General features: G+C 41.1%; 1 protein-coding gene across 1 annotated transcript in view; it reads right to left on the reverse strand.

The window, feature by feature from the left end:
* Positions 1-16,797, reverse strand: part of LOC111145939 (complement C5) — an 85,718-nt gene that overhangs the window by 13,816 nt on the left and 55,105 nt on the right. Inside the window, exons 26-33 of the mRNA XM_022501255.1 lie at positions 14,503-14,662; positions 12,256-12,351; positions 10,538-10,709; positions 8,081-8,283; positions 6,611-6,763; positions 3,639-3,701; positions 2,452-2,533; positions 1,861-1,918 (exon numbers count right to left, since the gene is read on the reverse strand). Of these exons, the coding sequence (XP_022356963.1) occupies positions 1,861-1,918; positions 2,452-2,533; positions 3,639-3,701; positions 6,611-6,763; positions 8,081-8,283; positions 10,538-10,709; positions 12,256-12,351; positions 14,503-14,662 (987 nt within the window). The remainder of the gene's footprint in view (positions 1-1,860; positions 1,919-2,451; positions 2,534-3,638; positions 3,702-6,610; positions 6,764-8,080; positions 8,284-10,537; positions 10,710-12,255; positions 12,352-14,502; positions 14,663-16,797) is intronic.

Below are 16,797 nucleotides of genomic sequence, written 5' to 3' on the forward strand. Positions count from 1 at the left end.
TCACATGAATAAGTACTACACAGTTACTTTTGGACTTTATCCAACCTACTTTAACTTCACAGAGCCAAAGCATATTCTACCTGGCTTTTTTTGAACATTCTGTTCCCAACTGGTAAAAGCCAAAAAATTAGAAAATTCAATATTACATCTCTATTTGCTTTCTTTTGTATATTAACAATCTGGAATTAGGCCTCCTGTCAATGAATTTAAATGAATGAGTTTTTGATAAGAGCCTTTTTATGTATTGCAGAGTTGTGGGACATAAGAACTGAAAGACACTTGGAGAGCAGATAGTTTAGTATCCCTGCATTACAGAAGAGGCCCAGAGAAGCAAGCCGATTTGCCACAGGTCACTTGAGTACTTCATGGTAGAAGCTACCCCCCAGGGGTCCCACTGATCCATCAGAGCCCTCCTTTGTGCCCACTGTAGGGTCCCATGCAGTGATTCTGGCCCCGCCTTCAACAAGTCTGCTCACATCTCCCTGTGACCGGTGTTTGGAATTTAAACACAACTGTGATCATGCCTCCTCCTCCAGAAGAGAGCTACCCAAGTGCAGAAATGGCAGTTAGGAGGGTGGGAAAGGAAAACCTTAGCAGGAAGACATGAGGGAATGAGGAAGGGTGTTTGAGAGGGAACAGAGGGCAGAGACTGGCCAAGGACGGAAGGAGGTATTGTGAGCAGGCTGGCCAGTGCGGGAATCCTAAAAAAGGAGAGACTGGACAAGGATGGGAAATGTCTGGGAAGGAGGTGGTGAGAAGCAGTGTGCTGTTCATTGAGGTCAGTGGTCTTAGGTTATACTGACTAAAGGAGGTGGTTTAGATCCTGACCTGAGTGTCAAGGTCTGGGGCTTGAGGCCCTGCCTCCACCTCCAACTCTGTGAGAACTCAGCAGGTCACCTCACCTCTTTGTGTTTCAGCTTCTGGATTCACTGTGTCATCCCCCCAAATCCTTTTCTGCTCTAATCTATTATACAGCTCTACGGAATTTCTAAGTGCTTTGACATCATCTGTGATTACATGCAAAATCAGCAGAATACCAACCACAGAAATCAGTTGCTGAGAATATGAAGAGTTAAGGAAACAGCACAACAGGAGGTACTGAGAGGTTATGAAAGGAAGAGGGAAGAAGTCTGTGTTCTAATCATGGGTCACCACTGTTTTACTCTGTGTGATCACTAAGGTATGTGTACATAATTTAAAAAACCTATGCTTTTAAAAAAAGATTTATTTATTTATTTGAGGGGTGGAGCACTAGCGGGGGTGGGGGGAAAGGTGGAGAAGGGGAGAGGGAAAGGGGAGCAGAGGTGGAGGGAGAAGCAGACACCTCGCTGAGCAGGGAGCCCAACGTGGGGTTTGATCCCCGGACCCTGGTTCTCAACGCAGGCTACCATCAGAATAACCTCTAGGGGTAAGGCCAGAGTTTTGGATAGTTCTAAAAGCCCTCCAGCTGACTTCCATGTGCAGCCTGAGTTGAGAACCACTGGCTAATAAGGGCTAGGGATTTTGCTGGGTGAATATGATTTTTCTAAGTAGGAGAGTAGAAGCTGCTTATAAGAAAGTCTTTTTCTTTTTCTTTTCCTAATACTTCAATCTCCTCTCTACCTTTCTGGAAGATAGCAAAAAGATAATATTATAGTGTTTGAATAAAAAGGCCAAAAGTGGGAGGCCAAAAACTATGAGCAAAAACAAAGCAGTTTAACAAAGTAGCTATCTAAGAACACCCAGTACGTCTTGCACTTTAAAAAGCGCACAATTTTGCGTCTTCCAGCCATTTTAAAATTCAAGAAGGTGTAAAGACATAATAGAATGGCACAACCCAGACCTTGAAGTCTTCGCTCCCCTTTGTGAAAACAGGCTTACCTGGCACAGGCCACGATGCGCTTGTAATCTGAGTCACCATAGCCTCTGTAGCTGGATGCTAGCTCACATGACAAACAAGCAAACAAAATGACGGTAAACCAGTTTTAGCTGTTTTGCACCCGTTAGAACAGAATAATTAGTGAAAAGGTCTCTGAACACAGTTAAAAATGATTTATGACTTGGAAATTGACACTTCCAGTGATTTTAATGGAAATTCATGGCTACTGACAATATTAATAATTATAACAGTTCTTTGCTCTCAAAGAACTTATAATTTAAGGAAGGAGTTATTTAAGGTAGCATGTTTGGAGAAGGTTGTAGGGAGAAAGAGCTGATGCCTGGATTCACTGGTTGCTAGAAATCCCCTATCCCTTGTAGGGATAGGTCTTTGAGCCACACATCGAAGCTCTCAGGGCAGAAGAAAGCACACCCTCTGATCCTGGGGCCATGGTTTGAGGAGGACTACAGGGAGCAAGAGGACTTGCTTTTGAAATGGAGGGGAGAACCAACCCACCAGAAGAGGGAGATGAAGACCACAGGAAGAAAAAAAGGGAGGGGCACAAAATTACAGTGTAAATCATGCTGTTTTACCTTCTATGTCTTGGGTTTCAATTTTCAAATGAAAGCTGCAAATTTCATCAGAGGTGCTGGTTTTTTGAACCACAGTTGTTACCTGCATTGGGACGAGTGAACAAAAATATTCTATTTAAAACGGGACAGTGGGAAGGCATCATGGCAGTACTGTTTTGCTGCAGATGGGATGCTTGAAGTATCATTTCCACAATCCAGTGCAAATTGGGTGCAGTGAAGACTCATTTCACAATAGCTGGACTTTCAGCAAACCCCACAATTTGAAACATAGCTGACTAGCCCAAGTAGGGGAAAAAAATGATATCCATCCTGGCAGAATCTTGCCAAATCCCATGCAGTCAAATCTGAGCACCTGACTGTACAGAAAAGTTACTAAGCCTCTCACCTTTGAACCTGTACAATAAGTTTTATGCATAACACTACAAGGCTAGGAAGTGTGGTTTTCTCCCAGCTCCCACACCACCCACGGTAAACAACAAATTATAGGTGTGCATAGAAGGACAGGGGTGCTACCCGAGGTAGGTATGTTGAGAGCAACTAGAAGTGACAGAGAAGTGGATAACCATCTCCCTATCAACCCAACCATGCAGTCTTATAAAATCTTTGAAGGGATAAATGTGGTAAAGATAAGAGCATAATTAAAATCATCAGTAGAATATTAAATTATGCTTAGAATATGTAATTGATCTTATTTTAGCCATTTGGCAGTACAAGTTTTTCTAAGTTGTCTACACAAGTGCACACAGTCTATGGCTAAAATAAAAGAAACTTAAGCCCTTACGTATATACATCAATCTTAAATGAAGCTGGATAAATGAGGTGTGACTATGCTACAAATCACAGAAAACATGGATACATACATGTGTGTGTCCACACACATGCGCCATATGTACATTTACATATAGAAGCATAAAATTATGTATCTATATGTATAATTATATATATAATTTCCACAAATACAAAGACTATATGCATACAAGGATTAACATAACCATTTGCAAAAAGCAATTGTGAGTATAGCTACCAAGATAGCAAAAAAAATTAAATCAATGAATCCTACTTTAGTCATGGTTACCCAAGCCTAGATTTCTGTAGCTTTGTGGCAAAGTCCCTAACTTTCTTTTATGTTACTTGGTACAAGCAGACACATCATTGTGCATGAAATTGGTTCTCAGTGAAATACTTACATGCACTGTGGCCAGCCCATTGCCATATCCAGTACTGACTACGAGGTCATCATTGAGAGGCACCTGAAAAGGGGATGAGAAACCATGCTTTCTTTTCTTATTGAATGATGAGGGAGGACAGAACAATGAAAAGAGTTCGTGGACACCTGCCAGGTTCCTCTCTCAGAGCTTTTGTGAGATTAAATGGATAAGACAGTGAAAATCCTGTGCACACAGACATGAAAAGTGCTGGAAATTCCTCTTTCCCTTTTACATGTAAATATGATGTCTGAGATCTCCTGAGTGAGCCAGTGATACCAACAGATCAGAAGTTATTTTTGGTTACACCTTCACTTATATATGGTTATGATAAAACTGGATCTTCATCTCCTTTTGCCAACTGAGTAAATGCCTTTCCGTGCCTCATGATGGCTGTCTCCTCCACTTCCCACTGGTCTCTGTTTAACAAAAGACTTGGCACCCCACCCAGACCCCTAGCACCTCACTTAAGCCTGCCAAATCCTTAGGTGCTGATGGTCTTCTTCCCATCTTTCTAGAAGGAGAGTGAAGGAATGAACTGGATTAAGGAATTCTCTTCTTCAAAGGAACTCAATTATATAAATACCCCTTGATTTGTGGAAAGCATGGGGGAGATCATTTTGTGCAAGAGGCCCGAAGAGTTGGTTCTTTGCTCTCACTAAGTCTGTAGCCTGCCCTTCCCTTACATAGCACACTGGCACAAAAGGGTTTTGGTTTCCATGAAAAGTCATCAGCCCTTTTTCTAAATTTTAGTAAATGTACATAAAAAGGCCAACTTCCTTTTTTCCCTGATTGAATATAGTAGCATTTATTGAAAAGACAGCACATCAAGATGCTACACGAGGAATGGGTCCTAGGAACCTAAGTGACATATAAATTTCGGAAATGAACGCTGTTGCCCTGCCCTTGTCTCCATGCCCCTCCGTTGCCCATTCTTGCCCAGAGTCACCACATTTAGTCACATATGTATTAAAGATGGGGTATCCTCTAAGAAAGAACTTGTTTAACTTCATTTAAACTACAGTTTCCCACACTTTCTTGATCACCAAACTTTTTTTAGGTAACATGTTTCAGTAAATGCTGGCATAGAGAATTCAAAACTTGGTATTACTAGCCTGGGTTTTCTACAAAGACAATATCACCATGGGCTGAGGTTTAAATTATTTAAAAATGGCAAGGGGCCCCTTACAGCATTACCCCTGCAGAGAAGAATTAATTCCAGCCAAGTCCAGTGGGTCTACCATGCTGTTCAGGTCAAGACCTCCTCATTAGAGCTTAGACCACTGGCTCAGAATGTCAGTCTCTGGTGAACTCTACAGGTTCCCAGAGAAAGAAGACACATTACCAACCCAGGGGCCACAAGCACCCGTGCCTGCAGAAGCCCAAGCACAAAGTACGGACAAAGTGCATACACACATGTCCTGTGACTGGTGGGAACGGGGACAGATTGAAGAATGCTTGCTGCTGCCAGCACCTCGTGCTGGATCCTATGGATTTTCAAAGGAGTTTGGGAGCAGATTTCTATTTGAAGTCTATGGATTTTTTAATTAAATATTTTATTTATTTATTTGAGAGAGAGAGAGAGAGAGAGAGCGACCATGAGAGGGGGAAGGTCGGAAGAAGAAGCAGACGCCCTGCTGAGCAAGGAGCCTGATGCGGGACTTGATCCTGGGACTCTAGGATCATGACCTGAGCTGAAGGCAGACGCTTAATCTACTGAGCCACCCAGGTACCCTGAAGTCTATGGACATCTAAGTATTGGAATATGTCTGTATCTCTATCTATATATCCATACCTATCTTTTTTTTTTTTTTTTTACTATGGGCCAATAGTTTATAATTTTTGCATTAAATTTTATTTCTCATGCCTATTCACTTTTTCCAAACATAGATTTGTAGAGGATACAGACAGTCAAAAACTATTTCCAGTTATTCACATATTTAAATACAACTTAAAAACATCTAAAATGTAGTAATTAGAAAAATGTGTCTTAGCAGCTGTTTACTGGCAGCTACTCCAATGTGTTCTTTTGGGGGGGAAATTTTCATAGGCCATCAATGTTTTCATAAAACAAAATCCAGGGGAGCCTGCTTGGCTCAGTTGGTTAAGTGTCCGACTTTTTTTTTGTTTGTTTGTTTGTTTTTTTAGATTTTATTTATTTATTTGATGGAGAGAGATCACAAGGAGGTAGAGAGGCAGGCGGAGTTGGGGAGAGAAGCAGGCCCCCTGCTGAGCAGAGAGCCGATGCGGGGCTTGATCCCAGGACCCTGAGACCATAACCTGAGCCAAAGGCAGAGGCTTAACCCACTGAGCCACCCAGGAGCCCCAACTGTCTGATTTTTGATCTCAGCCCAGGTTTTGATCTCAGGGTTGTAAGTTCAAGCCCCATGTTGGGCTCCGCACTGGGCATGGAGCCCACTTAAAAAAAAAAAAAAAATCCAGCAGGGTACACGGGGTAAGTTGTCGGAGGACCTAAAGGCCAATTCCAGCTAGGCCACAGTTTGCATGTGTCACAGGGCCAGCTGGAACCATTGGTGGATGCCCGGATGTGTTTTCTCTCCCTCTATCATTGTACCTTTTGCATACTGTTCTCTCTGTCTGGAATGTTATTCCCTTTTCTTCACCTGGCTAAGTCGTTCTGATTCTTCCAGATTTAACCTGCACCCCTGGATGCATTTTACAAATTCCTACCTCTCACCTTGGGTCAGGAGGCCCTGCTCTGTCCTTCCATGTCCCTGTCAAGGCTCTTATTTTTTCACTGTCTGTTAAAATAACTGTCTCCTGAGCACACAGTTTCTTCATATACTTTGGCTTTGAATCCCAAGTGCCCAGGACATAGCAGGTATCAGTGACTTTTTTAGTAGTAAATAGATATATTTATAAAATAAGAGTGGAACACATGATTTCAAAGGCCCCATCCAGTTACAAAATATTATCAAAAGTTCTTCATTTACCTCTATTGGCCTTCCAAGGAAACTGTTCTCTGTCATCTTATAATGGTGGATGTCACCTTTACGCTTATAAGAAAGGTTGATATCCATGTCCAAGTGAAGTTGTTTAATCATGAGTGAATATTCTGTCAGGCCCTCGATGGCATTAATTGTATCCTATCAACAATTAGCAAGGCACAAAAATAGGTTTAGCTCATTTTACATATTCCCTGTGTTTACAAATACCCTTTCTTGGGAGAGGGTGGGGGTATGTTAAGCTGTGCCGAAACTCCAGCTGACTGAGTGGAATTGGTGAAGGGCCCCCAGGTGGAGGTAAGAGGAAGGTCTCTCCCTCCCCAGTAAGGATGCTGCTGTTGGCAGGGAGAGGAAGGAAGTGTGGCCTCAGGTCCAGGTTCTCCATGCATCCCGAGTGCGTGACCTCAGGCAGGTCACTCTTTGCAGAATGCCTCCATTTTATCTTTCAAGTCTCACCATAAATAAATCCACAGTGAGGCCAGAAATGAGCTCTCCCTCCCCATAATTCTGTTTTAATTTTCTCTTTCTGCCCACCGTAATGTAAGATTTCTGGAGGCAAGTCTTTCTTGGCATCCATTACCTTTAGTAGGTACACATAGTAGCTATTGAACAAGTATTTGTTGAAGGAATAAAAGAGTGAACTTTACTTTTCTAGGTCTCATCTTCCTTGTCTATAAAGTTGGGAAATGGGACTAGCTCAGAGATGTCAAATATGTGGCTACCCTGTCTGCTTGTACTGATGTTGCGCTCCCCAATGGGACACTCTTCCTTGCTAAGCTTACACCTGTCTCTAAGATGAAAACCCATTTGCCTCCCCGGATTAGATAATGATTAAAGTAATCCTGAAGGACCCTCTAACTCTAAATTTTGTAATACACAAACATATACAAACACATTCTGTCATCCAAACATCCAAGCAGCAGAGAAGATGCCAGTATTTGAGCTAAACTTTGAATGCAGATGCATATTCTTCAACTACCTAATAGTTCTAACATAGAAAATACATACATAAATGAGTTTACATTGGTAAATAAATTATAACAATCAGTATCTCTCTCACTTTTTATTTATTTTGGGGGGAGGGAATATCAGTACATTTGTCCACATGGTCATTATACAGGATGTGATGGATGTTGATAGCCTTGTTAGCCCTTCATGATCATTAAGAATTGTAAAGATAGTATGGGATTTAGAATTAGGAGATGTGAGTTTTGATTTTGGCTTTGCCCCTAACTCCATGAATGAACCTCCTGGGGATGACTTTCTTCCCTAAGAAGGCTATCAGTGCATATAATCTCTAAGGGCCCTCTGGTTCTAGTGACTGATTCATATCTATGGTATGCTCATTTGGTGGACAAAAGCATGGAGGTCAGAATGGGTGTGGAACATATAGTGGGTGGGATGTGGGTGGCAGGACAAATGTCTCCAGGAGGATAAAGCAAGATAAAGAAATGTTACCTGGGTTGAATAAAAGCCACCTCCATACCTCTGCTCTTCAGATAGCCATTTGATGATCGGGTTAACATAATTTAGGTCTTTCAAGCTCAGAAAGGTGAGCAAAGCATAGGCAGTGGTTTCTACCATATGTGCTGTACCAGAGTTAGGTGCAGATCTATCTTGCTGAAGATCGTCTTTCCAAAAACGATAAATGACTGGCTCACCTGAACATCAGCAAATCACATTCATTAATATAATTAAAAATGCAAATTTGACATTAATTCTAGCAGGTCTCTAGAGGTTTCTTCTGGTAGTGGCCTTTTGAGTTCCAGAAATTTCTTACTCATTTGTAGGAAGAACTTCCTCAAAGGGACCAATACAAAATAAGTTCTCTTAATACAGTGCTGTTTGTCTTGACTTGAAAGTGTCATCATGGAGAGCCCACGTGTACTTGGGAAAAGCAGTGTCGTGGAGTGAGAAGTGCAATAAACTAGTAACTAGTACGCCCAGGTTCTACTCTCTACCCTCCTAGGAACTGACCATGTCGATTTGGACAGATTCTTTTAGTCCTGTGGGACTAATTTTCTAATACCTAAAGTGTATATGGTACTTTTTTCCTCACAGCGAAACTCAGGTGAGATACCAAATGTAACTCTTAGTCCACCAGAAAGCACCATCCACAGAGCAAGGCTTACTGTTGTTATTGACACTATGAGATAAATTGGAAACTTTTCTCCCTGATTGGAAAAAAAAATTCTGTGTCCTAGAAATTATGAGATCATGCCCAAAGCCTTAGTTCAGTCTTTTATGATCTCTTCCCAATGTAAAGCACTAAAGATAATTTCATATATGCAATACTTTTCATAAGCTAAGTTCTAAATTATATTTGTTTTTGCTCTAGTAATTTAGACTTGTCACTTTATATCCTTTAAAAATAGATTATCTCTAAAAAAACAATAAGGCATATTTGGAAATCATTTTTGAAGGTTAGTCAAGATTTTGATGTATCTGTTTACAATTCACGATTATGTTATTTGCATGACTTTGGACAATGTTTCCCCTCCTTCTCAAAGACTCAGATTTGTTGTAGTTAGAATGAAAATTTTGGTTTTTGAAGATACTTTCAGCGCAAACATTATTTGAATTATTAAGACCTCTTCTTAAATTCTATGATTTTATGATCCCTATCTTCTAAGACCTAAGATATTCTTTTGCATTATTTAAAAAGCACTGTACAAGTGGTTTTGAGGTTCAGTCATTTTTCTTTTTATTTTATTTTATCTTTTTAAGATTCAGTCATTTTTAAATTATGACAAAAATTAAATCTTGTACCTAGTAGTATACTTCATGTTATATTTATCAAGCTTTTAGAAAACCTCAGCCAGGAGAGGGCTCAGAAGTGTCCAACTATGCCCGTGCTGCGATAGGAACACTGGCCAGGGATCACTGTTAGCCTGTTTCTATCTCTTTACTCCTGACCCATAGGAAGTGGTATCTTTATTTTTCAAAATGAAATACACATATAGCCAACCCAATACAGGATAAGCCAGAGTGGAAAGTGAAATAAACTGGCAATCAGCACACCCCTCTCTGCAAAAAGTCCTCCAGTGCCTTCTCTTTTCACTTGAAGTGGAAGTTAAAGCTTTGGGCTTCCACTGGCCCCCACAGCACCTGGATGTGAATGAGACACAGGCACCCCTTGGTCTGAGCAGAAGCAGACCCAACCCAGAGTGCCTGGCTAGGGGAATTCACAAGCTGAATTTCAGCCTCAGTTCACTGGCCTGGTTGGGAGCCGTGCACATTGTACAACGGTCTTGTGGAGCTCCTGTGATAACTTCCAAGGCTGTATATGATCCTCCCTCACTCCTTCCCCCTTTCCTTCCCTGGTCTCCCCATCATCTCACTCCTCTCCAGCAATACTGGCCTCCTTGCCATTCTTGGAGCTCCAGGCGCCCTCCTGCCTCAGGCATATGCACATGCTGCTTCTCCAGCGGGAACATCATTCGGACAGCCCCAGCTTGCTTTCTCACCTCCATCAGGTCTCAACTCAAGTACTAGCTTCTCAGGGAGGTTTAAATTACAACCTACTCCTTCTCCCTGTCTCCCTCCCCTGCTTCATTTTTCTTCATATCAATCATCATTAACCTATTCACTTTTTGAAATATTTTACTTACCAGGTTTGTCTGTCTCTCCATAACTGGAATGTAAGTTCCATGAGGACCTGGACTTTTCTTTTTTCCTTTTGGTCTGTTGCTTTATCCCTAGAACCTAGAACAGTGTCTGGTATATAGGAGGTACTCAATGCATATGCTGAATGAGTGAATAACAGCACTTACTATATTGTATTATGATGATTTGTTCCTTTAGGACAGAGATGGTGTCTTATTCAACTTTGCAAACCCTAAGCTCCTTCCCAGAACTAGCAGACTCTATATGCTTATTAACATTTGCCGAATAAATGTACGAAACAAGTCATACCTTTAACAAAAGCCTTCCTCTTCAGGGCTGCGACAATTGGTTGAAACCGTGGGTGACTTTTGTCTCCCAGGGAAAGAGCATAAGCAGAAATGGCCAGTGTAAAGGTGCTCTGGGCTGAGAGGGCATTTTCAAGCAGAAAGGAATCAGCTTTAGTGAGAGCCGCGCTGATTTTCTGGAAACAAGAGCAAAAGATACCTAGGTTTGTCAAGCCTCAACCTGTCAACTGATGAGAACTACCCCCAGGTGGCACCATCCCCGGGCAGGCAAGATGAAGGGTAGAGTGAGAAATGACTTAATGGAAGTGGATGGTATCTCCCTGAAGCCAATCCCTCTAGGAGAAGGAGCAGAGTACAATCTCAGAGGAAAAATGTGCTTGTCCAAATTGGGTCCAGTTTTTGCCCCTCAGTTCTCATCTCTGTTGATGTTTTTCCCTTTAGTTTCTCCTTCCCATATCAGATGTAGTCTCTGGGAAGAAGAAGCAGAGCACAGACACAGCTTTCCTCATGTCCCTGCCTTGGCATAGCTGAGATAGCTCATATTTTCAAAAGGAATTTTAGTAAATAAAAGCATAAATAGAAGGAAAAGAAACAAGCTGCCAGAGTGCCTTTTTTTTTTTAAGATTTTTATTTATTTGACAGACAGATCACAAGTAGGCAGAGAGGCAGGCAGAGAGAGAGGAGGAGGAGGAGGCAGGCTCCCTGCTGAGCAGAGAGCCCGATGTGAGGCTCGATCCCAGGACCCTGGGATCATGACCTGAGCCGAAGGCAGAGGCTTTAACCACTGCGCCACCCAGGTGCCCCAGAGTGCCTTTTGATCCTACGAATTTCTGGGGAAATTGTCTCTATTACTTTGTCTTGAGACAACTGAAGTATTTATTTTGGATACGTGCATGAGGACAAAGTCTAGTGCGCTGCAGCAGTCAACTTGCCCAGCTCTTCAGCTCCACTGTTTTTTCTCGCTCAGGTACCACTAGGTGTCGACTGGCCCTCTAGGACCCGGGGAACTTGTCCCTTGTTGATTATTTTGTCTTATTAAGTTTAAATAACAATTATCTTGAAACAAACTAAAAACATTATTTTGTTTTGGGGATGAAGTCCTACAAACCACCTTTGGGTTCCTCCATGTCTGTTCTGTAGGCTCGTTTGAAGGACATTGTCTAATTTGCTTCTGATTTGCAGGCAGGTGTGTTTGACCTCATGTCAGGGACTGTCTCTTCCCAGATCAGAGAAACATCTCTGCTACCCCTTGGAGTCTTCCACGTTGACTCATTCAGGTGAATCTTCTCCTCTTCCCCTCAGCTTCCAAGCAAATGAAATGGCACACCCCAAAGAAACAAATATACTATCATGTGGTCTTAGTAGTTCCATGATATAAAATGCCTCCATTGTAGAATAACAGTCATATGCATGTTGTAATATTACCAGAGACACTGGAAGGAAGCTAGGGACACACGTCATTTTCTCCTTAGCTCAAGTTATTGGTTCTACTGCCCAATCCATAATTTAGTAGCCCGTGATACTGGACAATTAAAGCCACCTTACCCATAGGTCTTAGTTTTTGCAACTGTCAACAAGTAGGTTGGGCTAGAGGGTCTCTAATATCTATCATAATTCTGCAATCTTTTGATTTTGGAGCTAACTTTATTTTCAAGGTGGCCCCTCCCACTAAATGGTATAGAAACAGACGATCAGTGTTAGAGGAAGGAAACTCTTACTTACCACTGTGGGGCATATTTCAAAAGCCTTTCTAAACCCAATCACTGTAAAGGCTGTAAGATATAAGGCATTCTCTCGGGCTTCAATAGGCAAGGTACCCTAAAAATAAGCAATGTTTTAAATGGAGAGTGAAACGGTGTCCTTAAAATGAAACGACCTGGTTCTAATCTCCCCTTCTCCCTTTATGCATTCCAGTTGGACTGCTTGCCATTTCTCAGGAAGATCCGGATCTTCCTCACTCAAATACCTTCACATGCCTTTCTCTCCCTCCCCTTCCACTGAAGTTCCACTTCATACCTCTTCACCACAAATTTCTCCCCCTCCTTCAAAACCCTGTTGAAAAACATCTCCCTCTCTGAAGCACTATTCAGACTTTGTTCTCCCATATTATTTCCTCTTAGAGCAGTCACATTCCAATGCAATGTTTATACGATCTTCCAAAGTGTCCTCTATTTAACTCTCCAGATTTATTTCATGCCACTCACCCCCTCGCTCTTTTGGCCCCAGTTATTTGCATGAACCACCCTCTCCCTCCACTTCAAAATGCCAGGCACATGTTTGCATCACTTGGAACACTCTTCCTGCCTTCCTCCTACCTAGCTCCCAGGATCCTGGCCAGCTCATTTTTTCCAATTCTCCCATATGAGATTGGAGCCGTTGCTTTCAACGAAACTGTATTTCCCTTTTCCTAACATGTATGGAACACTTGAAATTACTTACTGACATCTGACTTCTCTGCTAGATCATAAGCTCTATGGCCTCAGTGATCACAATTGTTTTGTTCACTCTTGTGTCTCTACCATCTAGCACTTAGTACACATTCAGTAAGTATTTCTTGTATACGTAAATGAACACACACAATTATATGTAGATTAGAGTTGCTAGTATGTATAGCCCACTTTCCCTACCAGTGTGTGAGCTTTGTGGCAGTCTATCCTTCCCACACTTCCTCCCTGATTGTGTTCTAAACAGACCCTTGCATGTATTAGGTGCTCAGTGAATGGTCGTTCAATAAATATAGACAGATGGGTGGATGGATACATGGGCATCTTTAGAAAAAATTTATTGTAGTATTTTATTCTTCAGGTAGCACCTGGATGATGTCAGTTGCCCTCTGTTTCTTGTGGGAGTCCTACTCTGCTATTGGTGCAACAGAAGGACATATGAGTTTCCTGTTACCCAGGGAGCCATTTATGCCTGATATCATGCCAGAAAGGGATTAGATTAGGGCAGGCAAAAACAAAAACAAAAGCAAAAACCCAAAACAAAACAAAACAAAAATGAAACAAAACAAACAAAACTAACCAACCAAACTAAAAACACCTTTGAATTTTAAAGAAACATTCTAAGGAGTAGAAGGGAGTAAAAGATACTGTACTGGTATCTTGGAGAGATACTACAATTACTTTGTAATTCAAGTTTATAAGTAGATTCTAACATTATACAACACTTTGTTGCACAGTTTAATAAAACTGATCCTAATCCCTCTTACTAACAGGATATAAATAGGGTCCCATCTTTCATGACAACACCTTGCAGCCCTGATATGTAAGAAGGCTCTGAGTTTCAAGTATGGAGTCTATATCAAGGGTATGTAGACAGATGAGTACATTTTATCTGTTCTAAGATCTCTAGTACTTACACCCTGTGGACCACCAGTGCCTGTGATATAAGAGATGTCATAGGCATCTCTCATCTGACCTGTACTGAATTGTGTGAAGAGGAGTGCAAGAAGAACTTTCATATTCTTTGCCTGTACACAACAGGACTTTCTTAAAGGCATATATATTTTTTCTCTTCTTCAAACTTCTAAAATAGGATGAGAACAAAACTCAGACTTATAAATATCATATGGTTTCACTTATTTGTGGAGCATAACAAATAACATGGAGGACAAGGAGAGTTAGAGAGGAGAAGGGAGTTGGGGGAAATTGGAGGGGGAGGTGAACCATGAGAGACTATGGACTCTGAAAAACAATCTGAGGGGTTTGAAGCAGCGGGGGGTGGGAGGTTGGGGGAACCAGGTGGTGGGTATTGGAGAGGGCACGGATTGCATGGAGCACTGGGTGTGGTGCAAAAACAAGGAATACTGTTACGCTGAAAAAAAAAAAAGGAATAAAGAAAAGGTACATTGGTTCATGGCACTCAGAAACGCTGTAAATGTCTTGCAACTTCCCTGTAAATCTGAATCTAAAATAAATGTCTATTAAAAAAAAAACAGTTGCGAATCTATATATTTGGTTTCCTTACCTGTAATTTTATTGGCTGATACTCGGAATTTTCCTTGAAAGATCCATTTTCTAGTTGAGCATTCTCCACCAGCCACAATAAACCATTACAAATTGAATTCTGGTTCTGATTTACGTATTTACTTATTTGTCCAAGTACTCTTAAAACAAAAGCTGTTAACCTTAAGACAAAATCAAATAATTAATATTTAGATGTTCAATCCCTTTGGCTTTCAACTTATGTGTGTTTTAGTTAAAATGATATTTATTCTTTAAAAGAAAATAACATTTTAAATCATACAATTCTAAAGTATGTTGTCACCATTTTACAAGGGAAGAGATTTTAGGAAGATCTCCAAAAATGTTCAGTCAACAAATGTGAACAATACATCTTTTGCGATTGCAACATTGCTAACCAGCACACAAACTAAAAAATTGATGCCTGATGATTAAAAACAAAATTACTCTAAAGTTAAAGACAATAGTGGTGAAGTAAATAGTTTTGAGTCAGGGCACTGACATATGAACATGAGACCTAGAAGAGAAAGATCTTAAAATTCTAGATTGTACAATGTGTACAAGCTGGTTAATCTAAAGTCTTGTCTGAGGTCTGACAACATTCATTTTCCCCAACATTCACAGGAGTGTTTACCCCGCTTCCTCTTGAGCCGTGCCATTGACACAGAACTCACTACCTCACAAGGAAGCTTTAACTATCATGATTACTGAGGTTTTCTTGTTTTTGTTTTTTGCTTTTTGAAGCAATTTCAGTCGCTACTAATACCTCTTAAAGATGTCCAAGAGTATCTAATTCATAACCCCGCAATACCTCTTTATCTCACCTCCACTCTTCTGTTCCCATTCCCTCACTCTCTGAGCACCCAGAGCTACTGGCCCTTCAGCCCTTCACTTCTGAGAGTAAGACTACTTGACTTTCCCTCTCACTTAAAATGTTTTATTTTCATTTTTCTTTCTAAAATGAACAATATATTGGGCCACCTGGGTGGCTCAGTCAGTTAAGTGTTTGACTTCGGCTCAGGTCATGATCCCAGGGTCCAGGGATTAAGACCCACATGGGGCTCCGTGCTCAGCAGAGAGCCTGTTTCTCCCTTTCTCTCTGGCCCTCCCCCCTGCTTGTGCTCGCTCATACTCTCTCACAAATAAATAAATAAAATCTTTAAAAATAAAATAAAATGAATGATGTATTATATTTTGTATTCCTAAAAAAATATTTTGAAGGTCTTCAGATACTGGCCATTTTATTCTGTGTATGTTTCTCTCAAGGAACTTGTGGAGTTCAGTCTAGGACAGTACCCAAATATTTCTGCATTTTTGGCTGAACAACATCCACTCAGTCTTGCCGAGAACTCTCGAGAGGCCCCAGATATTTACTGAAAGTCTACTGCATCTTCTTGGGGAGAGGGGGCATTTCGTCCTCTAAGCATTTAGTTCCCAGCTGTTGCTGTGCTTGTTTCTAAGCCCTAACCCTTGCAACCTGGTGGGTATCCTCCAGTAGGCATGCTCTAGGGGTCTACATGTCTTTTAAAACATGCTGCCCGCATATGGTTAGACCTCTTCTAAGGTACAATCTGTGGACTTGATAACTGGTTGGATATAGAGCCAAAAGGAAAGGGATGATTCAAACTTGTATAGAGTATTGCCACCCACAGATTAAGGAAACCGAAACAAAAAACTGAATTTGGCATGGATTATGTTTGAAGGGCCTTTGGCTCCCAGATCCCTAGAAATGTGGATTTGGAGCTTAGGTAAGAAGTTAGGCCTCGAAACATCAATTAGGGAATCATCTGTGTAGAAATTATGGAAATCATGGGTAAAGATGAGATTGCACAAGGAGAGATTACAGAAAATAAGAGGTGAAGGATGAAATCCGGGGGACTCTCAATAGTTACAGGGCATAATCTAAAAGTCAGTTATTCCAGATTGTAAAAGCCTTAAAAGTGTTTCATATAGTAGAATTTATAAAGCACTTGGAACACTATATTTTCATTACATACTTTGTCAGTGCATGATAATATTTTTTTCTGAAAATCGATTGCAATGTGTACTTTCAGTTAATTCAGACAGTCTTGCCTGTCTGAATAAGGAAGTTATTATGCTTCACTGATAAGTACTTACTGAGCACCTGCTACATGTCAGGTGTGTACCAGACACTCAGAATTCTTGAGACTGCCCACGTGGAGCTTATGTTCTAGTGGCAAGACAGGTAACAGGTGAGATAAGTAAGAATGTTAATGATAAATTTTAAGGAGAAAGGGAAAGTTGAGGAGCAGGATATGAAATGTTGGGATGGGAATGG

This window comes from Enhydra lutris, unplaced genomic scaffold, assembly GCF_002288905.1.
Source record: "Enhydra lutris kenyoni isolate GAN:26980312 unplaced genomic scaffold, ASM228890v2 scaffoldscaffold13, whole genome shotgun sequence".
Taxonomy (NCBI): domain Eukaryota; kingdom Metazoa; phylum Chordata; class Mammalia; order Carnivora; family Mustelidae; genus Enhydra; species Enhydra lutris.